Below are 15013 nucleotides of genomic sequence, written 5' to 3'. Positions count from 1 at the left end.
GCTCTCTTCCACATCCTTTTTTTCTGCTGACCCTGCTGGGCATTTGGGTGCTGGGATGCTCTGGGAGCCTTTTTCATTGAACCTGACAGCTCAGGGGAGATGAGGGAATAAAAGGGCAAGGGCAGAAGAGCAGAGGCTTGCCTCGGGGTACAGCTTGATTCCTTACATCCAAGGGATTTGCTGCTTTCTAGTGATGAGCTGCGCAGCCTTTCCACACTCCCTTAGCCACGTAACTGCGCCATCTGCTCCTTTTGGGAGCCTATTGTGGGACGGAGGAAGAGGAAGATGATAACAGGCAGAACAGCCGGTAACTACTCTTCCTTTCTGTGTCATGGCCAGGCCAAATCCAGCTTGAAAAGGATCCAGGATGTTGTGTGATGGGGTGATTATTGGCTGTCCTCAGCGTGAATCTGCAGCTGCCTGCCACTTAGCTGCCGGGTGGGATGGGTGGGACCTCCTGCTCCTGCACACCAGGGACAGGGACCTCGGGGTGCTGTTGGTCTTTATGTCCTGGGGAGACAGCCTGTGCCTGAGCTGGAGGCTGAGAGGGGTCAGGGCTGAGGCTGCAGGGATGGAGTGCAGCCTTGGTGGTTATGTTTCCTATGGTGATTGAGAGGCGAAGCTGCAGGGCTGGTTTGTTTCAGGCTTTTATTCATCCTTGTGCTGCTTTCCACCCAGATTTGCCTGGACTCTTGTTGTTCCTCTGCGTTCCCTCCCTGGAATTTGCATTATGGCCAGCTGTGATGTTCTGGCAGCCCTTTGTATCTTTATGGGATCTAATGTCCATTTTGGTCACGTTCCCAGGATGGGGTGGGTGTCTCTGAGCAGCCCCTTGGGGGGAAGCCCTTGCTCGTAGCTTCTTGTTCTTTGCATTATTATTTATTACTGAAGGAAACAAACCCCCTGGCTCCCAGTGTCTTTGAAAAGATGGGTTTGTCTGCAGCACTCCCTGTACTATGGAAAACGTGGTGTGTGAGTGATGTTAAATAAGAGGAGAAAAGAGCTTTTTGGCTTGTCTGGGAAGTGGACATGTCCAGTGTAGTGTTTCCAGTTCAACAGCGAGTGTGAGGCCACTGATGATGCTGTGGCCCATGTCCAGCCACAACAGTGACACTTTAGGTTTATTTTCTTCAGTGTAGGATGTCATAGGGTGTCCTGAACCCCTGTGTGTGTAGGGACCTGCTTTTGGCTGAGGTTGGGTTACCAGTTCCTGAGGAGAGCAGAGGGGCTTGAGGGAAAAGGTTTTGAGGGGGCTAAGAGCTGGGGTGGCTTAGGGTCAGTTCCTGGTTGTACCACTGGCTTCTGCTTTCGCTACGGCCACATCACTTAGGCACGCTATGAGAGGAGGCTGCTCACTCTTGTTGAGCTGCAAACTGTCTGTGTGAAGTGATTCAAATGACAAACGCCACAAAGCTCCCTCCCTCCTTCACCTGCCAGCTTGGCTGTAGGGGAGTGTCCTAGGAAGTACAGGTATACTTATTCCAACTTCCTCCCCCTCCTAGCCGCAGCCCCTGTGTGTAGAGTTCCGTATTCCAAACACGAGGCTTTTAACATCAGGCTTCATGCCCGGTTAAACTGCTCAGGGTAAAATATGCAGCTTCTCTGTGAGCCAGGTACTGTTGTCGATGGAGGGAGCTGCAGCTCTTTCAGCTCCCTCTGCAGAGCCTCTGTAGGTGCTGGGCCCACTGTGCCAGGAAAGAGGGCTGGCCTGTGGTGAGCAGAGCTTCAGCCGTAGCCTGTGAAGAAGGAAATAAACTTGCTATTTAAAAAAGGCAGAAATTCCTGGTCTTACGGTAATGTCCAACAGCACCTCTAAGTGACTTTGGCTTCTGCACTTGAGTCTGAGACTGAACCCAGGGTGGTGGAGGTTTTGGTAGGATGCCAGCAGCTGCTTCAGGAAGGCTTTATTTTAGTTTGAGTGGAGGAGAAAGGCCATACACGTCTTATCCCTCTTCATTTTTTGTGTTTTTGCTTGTTAGGTTAAAACATCCTTTACTCAAATGGATGAGGGGAGATCCAGGCACGTTTACCTGCCCTTTGAAGGGAGGTATGTCGGCCTCTGAGGGGAGCTTGTTCTGGTGTGCCAAGTCCTCACTTAAGCAGCTGAAGCTGAGAGGACTTGAAAAGCCAAGCAGTGGTTAGATATGATAGTCACATTCAGGAGGGACTTTTTTTTTTCCTGTGCAGGCAGTGAAAAAAAGTATTTATTGACATGGCTTTCACTTCTGCTGTGTGTTTTGCTGGAAGTATTACAGGGGTGAGATCTACTTGTGATCTATGGTGGGGACAGTGTCAGCTACAGCGCTGTAAAATGTTTATTTCTTTGCTGATCTCACTGCTTTGTTGTGTGAATGCTCCCAGGCCAGCTGAAAACGGCAGGTTTGTTCAAGCAGCCTTTACCTGGGTGTGTGGTGAAACAAAGCAGTGCTGCCCTTCGGATGGCATCATTTGCTTGGAGGCTGGGAAGTGGACTTGGAAAAAGTCTCTGGGGAATGCTACTTCCCTGGCTCAGACTCACCCCAGCCACCTGCTGCCTGTCAGGTATGTTGGGCTCAATCGAGTTGAGAAATAAAAACAACCCAGAGGTAGGGGGAGGTGTCACTGCAACCTCTGGTCAGGCCCAAAGCCTTTTTCTGGGTGGCAGCTTGGCCAGGTTTACCTTAGGCTGGGCTTAGGCTGTGCTGGGGTGGGCCTGAGCTGCCCTGGGGCTGGGCTTTGCTCAGACCTGTGTGTCTGAGCCCTGGTGTGAGGGGGGGAGGAAGAGGAGGAGGAGGGCTTGGCTGTACGGGTGAGAAGTGCCTGGTGTGCTGCAGTTGCAATGGGGACCTGCAATCAAAACTGCAGGTTTGAGGTGAGCCGGAGGGCTCCAGCTCCCAAAAGGAGCTGTTGCGTGACCATAGCATCCTCCTAACTCCTCACCTCGACCTCCCTGTTCCTCCTTCCCACCCAGTTCTTCTTGTTCATTGCAGCAGGATCCTTTCTTATCCCTCTGGCCTCTATAGCTGTCCTTCATTTCCCTTAGGGTTAAACTTGGGACAGCGTTTCCAGAGCTGCTAACCATTTTGTAAGCAAAATGTGGGGCTGGGAGGAGGGGAGAGAACTTCCCAAGGTAACTTGGAGTTGCTTCTCACATGTGTACCAGTGTGCTCCAAGGCTTTTCCTTATTTGCCTTTTTATTTGGGTCACTTGGGGATGTGCCTCTTCTCATGTGGATGCAGAGATGAGTTGGTGAGCTCCATGTCTGTGCTCTCACAGGGATACAATAAGCCACAGGCTTTGTCTGGGTGGAAGGGCAGCTCTGGGTGGATTAGAGCTGGGATTTGATGCTGTTCGTGTGTGTTCCCTAACCAGGTTATAGGCCAGCCCCAGGCAGTGGGTTTTCTGACAGCGCTGTGCTGAGCAGTGTCCAGTGGCTCTGTTTGTGTCCCCATGTCACTTACTCCACAAAAATGTACAGGCAGTTTTAAGTTTTCCATTTTAAAACAACTGCATCCAGAGTGCCAGATCCCTCGTGCCCAAATACTTATGTCTGGGACTGTTCTCTTCCATGAATGGGGCCTCTTCTCATCCTCTGCTTGCGGGAAGATGCTGCTGCCCTTTGGGACAATCTATTAGACAGATGGGACTGTCCTGCTCTGCTGTCTGCAGCTCCTTGTGTCCCTGACTCCCTCCTTCCCAGGGTCTGTGACTGTAGCTGGAGGGAACCACCTTGCCCCCTGGAAAGCTTTTCTCTAGGGACTGTCCCTTAGTCGCAGGGACACCAGTTAGCTTTTTCTGCAGACCTGGGAACCTGGTGGGGTAGAAAAGGCAACCCTTCAGGCTGGGTGTCCGCTGTGGGTAGGGAGCAGCTCCCTTGGCAGAGGGCTTAGCTCTCTGGACGCTTGGGCTGCAGCAGTCAGGGGCATCCTTCCTGGTGCACTTCTCTGGTGCAGGGAGCACGTAGCCCATCCACCAGATGGCCACAGGTGCTGCCACCTTGCTCTTGACAGTGTCCTGGTTACAGCTTTGATTTTACTGCTTTTAGGAGAAGGGGATGAAACGCAAACGTTGACTTGGGAAATCTGTTATATCTCCTGCTTGCCTGTGCTCTACCTTAAATAGCACTGGTGTTTTTTTTCTTCCATGCAGATTGCCTTCCGCCCTCCTTTGGATCTCTACGATGTCCTCATCCACCTGAACTCCAACCAGATTCCTCGGCACCTGGAGAGCGTGGACCGGCCGGTGAAGTCGTTTTGCCGGGGGGTGGTGAAGAACAGCGCAGGAGTGAATGTCCTCTTTCCTGTGGTGGATTACGACCCTGTACAGTGCTACCTCCAGGAGCTGAGAGTAAGCATAGTCCTTTGGGGAGGTACAGGGGGTTGTCTGTCATTAATTCAGGTCACTAAGTGCCTGCTGTTGCAGGTAGATTTAGATTTTTAGGAAGAAATTCTTTACTTGGGGTGGTGAGGCACTGGCAGAAGCTGCCCAGAGAAGATGTTGTAAGGCCAACAGGTGCCAGAACCATTGAGGCCAAATGCTGGTCACTGATTTGTTTCTCCGGGGCTGGTCCTCATGTGATGGCAGGGAAAGTTCAGTAAAGTGGGTAAACAGTGAACGTGAGTATCCAAAAGTCATCAGACCAGTACTCTTCCACCATGTGGTCTTGCCAAAGTCTTGGCAAGCTGGGGTGAAACCCAAGGAGCTGGGTGGCAGTGGGATCCACACAACATCTGGCCAGCAGATGTGCAGCCTCTGCCTTTTTGGGGCTTTCTGGATGTGCTTGCAGTAGCTGAGTAAGTGTGAATGCGTGGAGATGGGGGGGCAGAGATGTCCTTTCATCAAAAACTGGCTTGTGATCACTTGGCAGTGATCTCCTGCCTGCAGAGGTGTTGTGAGCAGTACTAGAAAGCAGTATTACAACACAGGAGCCATAAGGTTGCTTTGTAAAGAAGGTGCTGTGCAGATCTCTGGTCCTGTTCCCCACTCATTACTTCTTACAACGTGCATTGATTGCTGGGTCCACCATGGCAACTGTGCTAGGGGCAGCTTGCTGGAAGGCAGGTCCTCAATTCAAAGATGCTTTGAGTAAGACATGAAAATCCTCCCCCAGTTCTCCTGTAAGTGGCACTGCTTGTTTGCCTGGAAGGATGCAGAGGAGAGGGAAAGGAGGTGCCCAGTGCAGGGTGGGATGTCTCCTGCTTCTGAGAAGGAAAGTGGTTGAGAAGCTGCAAGTCCCACAGTCAGATGGCAAGAGACCACTGGGAGACTTTGTGGGATCCAGGATGTGTGAGGAGGAGGAGGAATACCCTGCACGAGGAAGCCCAGTGGCTGGGAACAACTTAGTATTTCAGTCTCTCTGCTGGTGTCTGGTTCTGAGATAGAATATCAGGGCAGGCTCCTCTTCGTTCTCTAAACAATTAGGGTTTGACCTGCCACTATGAAACCTGGACACAAGGTATATCCCTGAGTAGGAAATGGAGTTTAAGCCTGAAATCTTTCTCTAACCCATGCTGGAAGGGAGGATTAGAGCTGAATGGAGTCTTCCAGCAGTTGCCAAGATGCTGGAGATGCCTGTGTGCATGGGGCCAGAGCTGCTGCATCTCCAGAGAGGTCAGGGCTGAGCGACTCTTGTGGAGACCTGGCAAGAGGCTGACTTCTTACTCGAAGGGGAATTGGAGACTCCTGGCAGAGCCAGTGGGGAAAGCAGGCTCCCTGGGGAGGCTGTTAACAGACCTGCAGCAAATCTGGCAGTGTAATGAGGCACTTGTCAGGAAACTCATCAGGGTGTGTTGCAGTTAGAGCACTTCTTTGTGCTTCTACTCAACTTGCTGTCTTCAAAGCGATGTCAGCAATGACTCCAGAAGAGAAGACTGCAGATCTTTCCTGGAAAGCAGTTTTAATTACCCTAAAAAATTGACTTAATTGATCCATTCAATTACGACATCCAAACTGTCTGGATTTCTACCGCCTGTTTTCTCTAATGCAGGTAACAATAGACTTCGAATAAGGTTTGGTTTGGGTTACAAATTACAGCTGGCCCTAAATCCAATATAGTAACACCCCAGTGAAGAATGTGGGTACATGCACAGGTCATTGTGCCTCATTGGAAGCAGTGTAATGCTCCCAAAGAGGAGCATGCAGTCACTGTATCTTTTTCTTGGGCCTGAGGGTGCATGGGAGGTAGCGGAGCAGGAGCTGGTCACAGGTTTCTCAAAAGAGCAAGCTTGAGAGCCTGAAATCTGCCTCGGCAGCCTTTTCTGGGGGACACTTCCTCCTGTTGAAGGCTCTGAGGTAGGTATGGCTGAGGTAGGTACAGCTGTGTTTCCCCCATGGCCATCGTGTGGGAGGTGTCCTGCAGTGCCAGTGCACTTGGCTCTTGTAGCTTCCAGTAACAGGCAGATCTGAAAGGACTGATGAATATCTCTGGGTAAACAAGTATTTTTTCTGGAAAAATCAGCGGTAACAGCTGCATGTGAAGGAGTTGCTTCTGGGCACCTTTGCTCTCGGATTGCTCAGCCATGTCGGAAGGCCTCAAAAGCAGACTTTGTACTGCATGGACACCAACAAGCAGATGATGCAGAGCTGTTGGTAGAATCTACCCCATCAGAAATCACCCAGCCCTGTGTCTTGGGGTCCTGATGCAAAGCCTTTGTTGTGCTTTCACCTGGCTTCAGTTGGTAGCCTCTCCAGCATCCTTTTCTTCTCCCTCCCCTGGTTTTTACTGCTCAAAGCAGTGTTCAGCTCCTTCTTGTCCTGGAGGCTGGGAGCCCTGGGGCTGATCCAAACACAGCAAGATGTCGGTACTGGAAAGGAGTGTGGCAGCAGCTGAGTGACAGTGGCAAATCCTTACAGAAGATTTTTGGATGAGAATGCCTTTGGACACAGAAGTGGCTGGCTTTGACTCAGAGTAATTTGCTCTGCCTTAATAGCACAAACCACAGAATTGAGCAACAGGGTTGTAGCCGTGGTGGTTTTACAGCAACAGAGGGAGGCATCTGCCATGCAGCGATGCTGTGGGATTTTGTTCTCTTTTTATGGGCGGAAAAGAAATACCTTTTAATGTGGCAGGCTTAGAAAAGGTCAGATTTTTAAGTGTCTGGGCATGCTATTGAGCTGAGAGGGACAGGGAGTATCCAGTGGCCTTGTCCCAGTAACCAGGACACCCACTTCTGTCCTGTCCAACCTGTTTGTACCCAGAGATGCCCTGTTGTACTCAAATCAAAGGGGTAGGCAAGGCAGGAGTGCTCTGGAGCTGGAGGATTGCTGCATGCCTTCCCCCAGTAGGAGAAAATAAAAGGAGGGGAGGTGCTAAGCCCTGACTGCTTTAATTTTTCCTGCTTCAAGGAGATGTGCTACAGGAACTGGTCTGATTGAATTGATCTGGTGCCTGAGAGGCTCTGGGTAAAGATGAAAGCCTGGTCATGGCATTCAGACAGTGAATTCTTAAATTCCAGGACAGATCTGATGGAAAAGGCCTGTTCTGGGAGTTGGTCCAGATGAAAAGGCTTTGCAGACAGACGCTTTTGAAGGAAAGCAGGTGCCAGACATCCCACAAAGAGGGCTTCCCTTGCACCTCAGCCTGGAACCAGCCTCCCCAGTGCCTGCCGTCCCAAACACCTTGGTGAACAAACCCCAGGTCAGGTCCTTGGGGATTCTCCAGCAAAACTAAATCATGTTTTTAAGTGACTCAGCCAAGGTTTCCCATCATGACTGCCTGTTGGAGTCGTGGCTGCCATCGAGCAGTGCATGCAGTTCTCCCTTTGTTGGGAACGTCAGTCAGCACAGCTCTTGCTGCAGGGTGGCTTGGGTCTCTTTCTTCAAGGAAAGGTCTTTCTGCCTGCATCCAGTGAGCCCCGTGGCTGTGCTTATGTCCATCTGCATCCCTTCAGCAGCTCAGGAAGCCCAAAGACTCTGGTTGTCTTGCAAAGGTCTAGAACTGTTCCTTCGTGGAAGGGAAAGCTGAATGAGTCAGTCCTTGTGTTTATAATGGCTGTTAAGACTTTTTTTTTTTTACAAGGTCTTTGGTCTTACTGGATACGAAGCACTCTGAGATTTAGCTTTCTCTGGTTGCACGTGCCCGTTAGAGAGCTCATGTCATCTTGTGCAGAGGAGATCTTTCCTGTGTGGACAAGCAGGAGTATGTTTCCTGCTTTACTGTAAACATCCCTTCCTCTAAAGCAATGTTTTGTACTTCTTGCACCTTTGGACAAGACCTACCTGGAAGACTTAGAGCCCTTTCCTTTCTTCCTCCCGCAGTGTAGGAATGTGTGTCTTGCTAGTGCATGTTGAGAAGGAATTAATGATACTAAAAGTTCTCGTCTCTTACAGCATGCCAGTTGTGGTTATGGGATGTAGCTGGAACTGGGGAAATCTTTTTAAGGTCAGATGGCTCCCTTCCTGCTTTGACTGACTGGCCTAACTCCTCCTACAGCATCTTTCAGAAGAAACAAAGACAGAATGGAAAGCTTTGGTTTTTGTGGCACAGAGGAAACATTCCTGACTGGACCTCTACAGAGGTGGCAGGAAATTCCCTGCCTTTACAGCTGCAGAGCAGCTTCGTGACCCTTACCACAGTGCCCAGGGTCAGGCTGCGTGTATGCACATGGGTACACCGGTGTGTATCAAAGCATCTGTTCCTCGTGCTGCTCGGCTGAGCTCAGAGGGTGCCTTTGGTTGGATTTCTTCTGTGTTGGGAATGCTTTCCTCCTCCCATAGGAAGGGACTTAGGCTTGGTGGACCAGTGCATGAGGCATGTTTACTAATACAGCCAGGAGATTGAGGGTGTAGGGTTTTGGTGGTGGTATGTTATTTTTTTTTTTTTTCCCTCCCCACTTGCCATACCTACTTGCCACTAACCTGAACCCCCAGGAGGGGGATGCTCATGTGGCTGTGATGAGGTGCTAGGAGGTGGAACAGTTTGAAAAACTGTTGAAAAAACATCTTACCAGGCAAATCCCAAACCTAATGCTCAAGTTTCTTTTTTCTTTTAAAACTCCTCTGATTCAGAAGTAACCCCAGCCTGTTTGGTTGTCTTTTTTGACAGTACTCCTTGCTCTGTTTGTGTGTGGGGGCTGGCTCCATCTGTATCGTATACTGTGGGTATTGGGGCCAGGTTGTGTCAGCATGACACAGACTTTAAAGCATTAACCATACCTGTAGTTTGTTGGAAGTAAGCAGCTTTTAACAGAGTTTTATACTGTCAGGTCCTTCACTGAGAGCACTTAAAATAGTTCTAATCACTGAGCAAAAGTGGCTAATGCATTCATCAACTGCATGGTACCAGGAGAAACTGCCAGGCCTATCTCATTGACCTCCCCAGATGGCTCCTAATTTTGTAGCAGAAGTGGTGCAACGAGAGCCCGATCTCCAGGTGTAAGCAAGCACAGTGGAAAAGTGGGTGGATAAATGATTAGGCAAAAAACCCACCCCTAAACAACAATAAAGTAGTTGCTTAACTAGCAAGTGCTTACCTCATAGCTAAATCCGTGCTTCAGCCCCAGCTGCTTAATCCAGTAATCCCATTTCAGATGAGGGTATTGTTTTACTTGCTGCATTTCTGCATCCCTTTGGTCCTCCTACCCAGGTGGCTCCCTACAGACCTTGGGATGATCTTCTCCCAGGCACTTTGCCCATATAAGAAGGCCCCTCTCAGGCACAAAATACAGATCCCTTGTACAAACTGGGAATCAGGTATAGGGTTTGGTGGTCAGGATCCTTCTGAGCAGGGAAAGCTTTCCTTGGGCCTTTAAAGCTGACTTGTGACCAAAGATACGGCTCCCTTGAGAAGGGAGCAGGGGTTCAGATGTGGTCCCCACCTTTATCCATTTTCTCAAACTTTCCCTTGAGGCAGTTGTCTGCAAGCCGAGGCAAGCCCAGTGGCACTGGGCATAGAGTATGGGATGTGGAAAGGGAGGTGAACTCTGTTTGCTTTTACTTCCCAAGCCTCTGTACAAACAGAAGCACAGTGACTAATGCACCAGACCCTTTTAATGCTGCAGTTTCCCAAGAGTTGGACGTGTATCTCTGCAGCTTGGGGAAGCCAGCCTGAAGCGCTGTCACATGGACCTTGCTGGGAGCAGCACAGGAGCAGAAGCTTGCCCTTTGTTGGGGTTTTGAATTGGATGCTGTGGTTTTAATGTCAGCCCTCTGCTCCCTCCTGGATGTACAAAAGGTGCTGGGTATCAGGCAGAGCAGCGGTTTTATTGGGAAACGAGCTGAGCCTTGGAGGGTTCCTTTCCTGCAAATGCTCCTGGTTCCGGTCCAATGAAAAAATACTTTTCTCCTAAGGAGCATCACATGGTGCTGAAGACCTCACCCTGTAGACTAACGGGGCTTTCTCAGGTTGTAGCATGCTCTGGTCCCCTTTGATTCAGAGAGCTGTGCATTGGCAGTCACTGTGCCATGTGCTTTGCCCTTTGCTAAGGTTTCCTTCCCTCCTGCCATTTGCCTTTTGGCACAGCTAGGAGTTCTTCTTGTTGACCGGGCTCTGGGCATTGCCCATCGCTCTCAGCTGAGAAGCACCAGGGCAGGTTGCCTCCTCCTCAGTGTATTTTTAGAAAGTGGCCAAACTGTCTTGAAAAACCAGATAATGCCCTGGCCAGCCTTGCCCCCTTGAAGGTCCTGTGCAGTGGGATGAGCTGGCAGGTCTCTGGACCCTCCCAGCTTGCTAGCCTAATCGTGTCGCCCTCTGTTTGTGCTGCTTCAAGTCCAAACTCATAAATCTGGTTGTGAAGGTTGCAGACAACACTGCCCCTCCCTGCTTATCGGCTCCTTACACTTAAAATGCCACCCCTCCCTTAGGGATCAGTGTTAATACCAACTCAATCCACTTTTCCTCCTCCTTCTGCAATACTGCTATGTCCATAGATGGTGCCTTCCAAACTTGCCTTTGGTGTTTTTATTCCGTGCATCTCATCACAAAAACCTCACGATACAATGATGCCAGAGGAGACCTTTCTTTGTAAGAGCGTGACAGACATGAAGCTGGGGAAACCAGGGGAATGCAGTTGCCATGGTCCTGTTGACCATCAGAAGGAGGGAGAGGCAACAGAGGGACTGCATTTCTTGCAGTGGGTTGCTCCAGAACTAGCAAGGCCATGTGCAGAAACTGGCTGTACACTGGTGTTGCAGGGGTGTCTTAGCTCAGCCCATTAGGCATGTGTGTTGCCTGATGCAAGTCTACACCGTGGTGAACAGGTATCGGGAGCAGCTTCTTGGTTGCTTGCTCAGCTGCCCTTGGGATGTGTATCTCTAGGGATGTTGGGTGCTGAGCTCCTGGGACAGACCCTTGGGTTGAAGTTGCTTGTACGTAGTGTTGTTACTTGTTCTGCAGTGCTCATCCCCTGCCTCCTTGCAGCGCTGGGAATCCAGCTCATGTGGGCTTGGGGGAAGCCAGGCTGTGGGCTTCAGGCAGCTCTTCTTGCAAGCTCCTTTTGAGCTCTCCTGCTCAGCACCATCAAAAGAGGTTACTCATTGACACAGCTGCTGAAACATTGGGGCAAGGAGAGCAGATTCCTTCAGTGCCTCCATCAAACATTTATTTGCACCTTATAGGGCTTTGCGTAACTTGAGATTTCTGCTAAGTGTCCTTTTGGGATGCTGGGTATTGACAGCTCACGTGGTGTTTGTTCTGGGGGAAGAAGGAGCTTTGATGCTTTGGTTGCACGAGATTGCAGAGCTCTAGATGCTGACCTTCAGGAAGGCCTTTGACCGGGGTTTGTCTTTGCTGCCTTGTAGCGAAACTTTCTGTGGCAGGATCGCCTGCTGGGCAGGACCTGCCTCTTGCCATCTGCTGCACTGTGAGGTTTGGGATGTGCTGGGCCCTGGACCTGGGCAGCTTGATGATGACAGGTCCATCCAACTGCTGAGGGGGCCGTGTTCATCACACCCTGCTTGGGCTTCCACCCAAGGGATCCAACTTCCTAGATCTAGTTGTGCTCTCTGGGTGCTGTTGCAGGCCTGTGGGGGGTGATGGCTTATGTTTTCTGCTCTCAGGGACAGCCAGAGGTAGCTAGTGATCAGATCTGCATGCAGAACTGAGGCTCAGCACATCAAGGCCGAGGGAGAAGAGGCAGCAGGAGGCACTCAGGACTTGTCCTTAGGCTGCTTTCCTTCTTGGAAATGCACTGGATGTGTTGCAGGTTTGGTCTGTGCTTGTGCAGAGCTACTGTGTGTCACTAAGGGATGGGCTCTGGCTCTGCCTCTGGGCTGTCTGGCATAACCTCTTTGTTTTCTCCCCAGGATGCCTTCAGTGATCTCGCCTTGTTCTTCTATGACAAGCACGGTGGGGAAGTGATTGCGGTGTTGTGGAAACCTTTGAGCTTTCAGCCTCAGCCTTTTAAGGTGAGTTTTTGATTCTGCTAAAGGCATGTTGACTTTATAACCTGAAAGCTTGGAGAGCTTTTTCCTGTAATTGTTGCGTCTAACTCTCATCAGCCCAAAGCCCTTTGAGAAATGGAACTAATACTTCTGACCCTGTCTTAAGAAGGGTGAAACCAGGACAGGGATGTGGCCACAGTCCTGTCCCCACAGAAGTCATTAGCAGAGCTGAGAAGGGAATGTGGCCTTGGACAAGCCTGGTACCATGCTCACTAGGTCAAAACAGAGCAAAAACCAAAAAACCTCTCTGTCCCAGGTTCTGTTCCCTGATCCCCTTCTGGGAGGTGGGCAGTACATTTGTTACTGGAGATGTTTGGTGTGTGCAGCAGGCTGTCCCATTCCTCTGGGTGTCTCTGAATAGAAACACCTGGTCTGCTAGAAGCTGGGGTGGCAAGCCCAGATTTGAGGTGCTCAAGTTCCATTGCTGTACAGGGATATACTCCAGCAACAGTGTGTGGGTTGGCGAACTCTAGAGGGTGGTTAAACGAAGCGTGAGGCACACTGGAGTGATTCATGCTGCTTTCTATGAAGGAAAGACGCAGAGAAACTGGTGACTCACAGCTCAGAGTTGGCAGCCCAGGTTTTTCTGCTGTCAGTCTCTGGGTGATTTACCGCCCCTCTCTTCATGGCCAGGGGGCATTGGCCATTCAGCCTAGCTGCAGTTGTGAAACCCAGTTATTCATGGTGGTGAAATGAGAGGAGGAGATGCTGGCATCTGAGTTGAGCATGGCTTGATTAAACATGAGGTGTATTTCTTTTTTTTTTCCCATCCTGGTGGAGCCAAAGATCTCTTCTGTCTCGAGGTCTTCACACTCAACAGAACAGAGCACAGCCAGCTCTTAATCCAGAGTCACGGTGTGGTGCCCGGTGTTTTTGAATACTGTCTGCTCTGTTTGCTTCTCCATGTGCCCGTGTGCTCTTTTCCAATCTCCACCATGCCCTGGCAGTTATTTCTTGCAGTCTTTGGACTGTGGCTACAGAGTATATCCTAAACGGGACAGGAAGGGCCACTCGTGCACTTCATTATCTCTAATAATAAGAGATGGTGGTGGCAAGAAGTGGTGTCGTGGTGTGACAGGGGCTGGATGTGACGAGGCAGGAGGGCGATTTACTGCTCTTTTGGGGCTTATGAAGGTTGCAAAGCAGCTCTGAGCAGGTGCTGCCACTTGTACAATGTTTGTGTCCTGCAGGTCTCCAACATGAAAGGAAGGATGGTGTCAACCGTGAACAACGAGCTGGTCTGCGTTCCCAACGTGGAGGCAATTCTGGAGGACTTTGAGGTTTTGGGAGCAGGCCTGGTCAAAAGAGTGGAAGCTCGAACAGAGAAATGGACTATCTGACACTGCGAGGTGTAAGAACGACCTGTCCTGAGACAGTTTGTTTACTCCAGGACCGTTCCATTTTATAAATCAGCCCTTTTAGGAAAGGGCTTAGGCTTTTTACATTTCAGAACTGTGCATCTGACTCTATTTATCTTTGTATGGCTTGTCCAGAAAAGCAATGGGACCTATTGTTTTTAAGAATGCAGATGTCTTTTTATTTTGAAAAAAATATAAAAATGGGTTAGATTTTTAAGTGTTCCTGTTCATTATAGGAGACAAAGCAGTGTTTACATGAAAACATCAAGGCCTGAAAATTCTGTCTGGGGTGTCTGTTAGGAAAGCAGTTTTCTGGTTATAGCAGCTTCTTTTACACTCATGGCTGGCAAAACCAAAGAAACTCTGAGCCATCCAAAAATGATCAGATGTTTCCCTTCTACTGGGCTCTGCTGAGACAGATCTGGAGCCCTATGCCCAGTGCTGGGCTTCCTGGTAAAAGAAGGGTAGGGACACTGGAGTGAGTTCAGGGAAGGACAATGAGGATAACAAAGGGGTTGAAGCATCTCTGATCTGAGGAGAGGCTGCAAGATCTGGGGCTATTCAGCCTGGAGAAGAGAAGGCTCGGGAGGGTCTTACCAATGTCTATAAATACCTGGTGAGGGAGGAAAGAAGATGGGGCCAGAGTCAGTGGTGCCCAGTGACGGAATGAGAAGCATAAGCTGAAATACAGGTAATTCTATTTAAAACACTTTTTGAAACCATGAGGATGATTGAGCATTGGAACAGGTTGCCCAGAGAGGTGGTGAAGACTCCATCCCTGGAGGTAACTCAGAACCCAACTGGATGTGGTCCTGGGCAGCCTGCTGTGGGTGACCATGCTCTGAGAAGCAGAGGTTGTTGGACTTGATCTCCAGAGCTGCCTTCCAGCCTCTTGTCTGAAATGATCGTGGAGACTTCTGATGGGGAAAGAGAGAGAAGTAAGAGAATGCACTGGTCCCATTCCCCTCTTCTGATCAAGGCAGTGCACATCCTGACAGCAAACTGCAATGAAATCGTGTGTGGGGTGAAAGAAATCAACCTGGTGACAGCAGATACTACTGAAACCAAAAATAGATCAAGCTTGGAAAGACAAATGGACGTTTAGGCAGTCTGGTAACTGTAGACAGTTTTTGCTTGATAAAGGAACGTTTTGGGTGGGTTGCCAAATCTATTACTTCAAGACCTACCGGCCTCTCCAGCTATGAGAAGTGAGGATTTGTGGAGGAGATCATTTTTTTTCTTTTATGAATGCTTTATCCGAAGTATTTGAAAGCAGGCTATGGCAGAGACAGGGTACT

General features: G+C 49.9%; 1 protein-coding gene across 1 annotated transcript in view; it reads left to right on the top strand.

Annotated features, from left to right (window-relative positions):
* NOL6 (nucleolar protein 6) overlaps window positions 1-13932 on the top strand; it is a 29380-nt gene extending 15448 nt beyond the window's left edge. Inside the window, exons 24-26 of the mRNA XM_035310556.1 lie at window positions 4129-4326; window positions 12220-12321; window positions 13548-13932. Of these exons, the coding sequence (XP_035166447.1) occupies window positions 4129-4326; window positions 12220-12321; window positions 13548-13697 (450 nt within the window). The 3' untranslated portion in view covers window positions 13698-13932. The remainder of the gene's footprint in view (window positions 1-4128; window positions 4327-12219; window positions 12322-13547) is intronic.
* Window positions 13933-15013: the final 1081 nt, after the last annotated feature.

Source organism: Oxyura jamaicensis, chromosome Z, assembly GCF_011077185.1.
Source record: "Oxyura jamaicensis isolate SHBP4307 breed ruddy duck chromosome Z, BPBGC_Ojam_1.0, whole genome shotgun sequence".
Lineage (NCBI taxonomy): Eukaryota > Metazoa > Chordata > Aves > Anseriformes > Anatidae > Oxyura > Oxyura jamaicensis.
The sequence above is the reverse complement of the archived record's forward strand: the minus strand, read 5'-3'. Positions and strand labels throughout refer to the sequence as shown.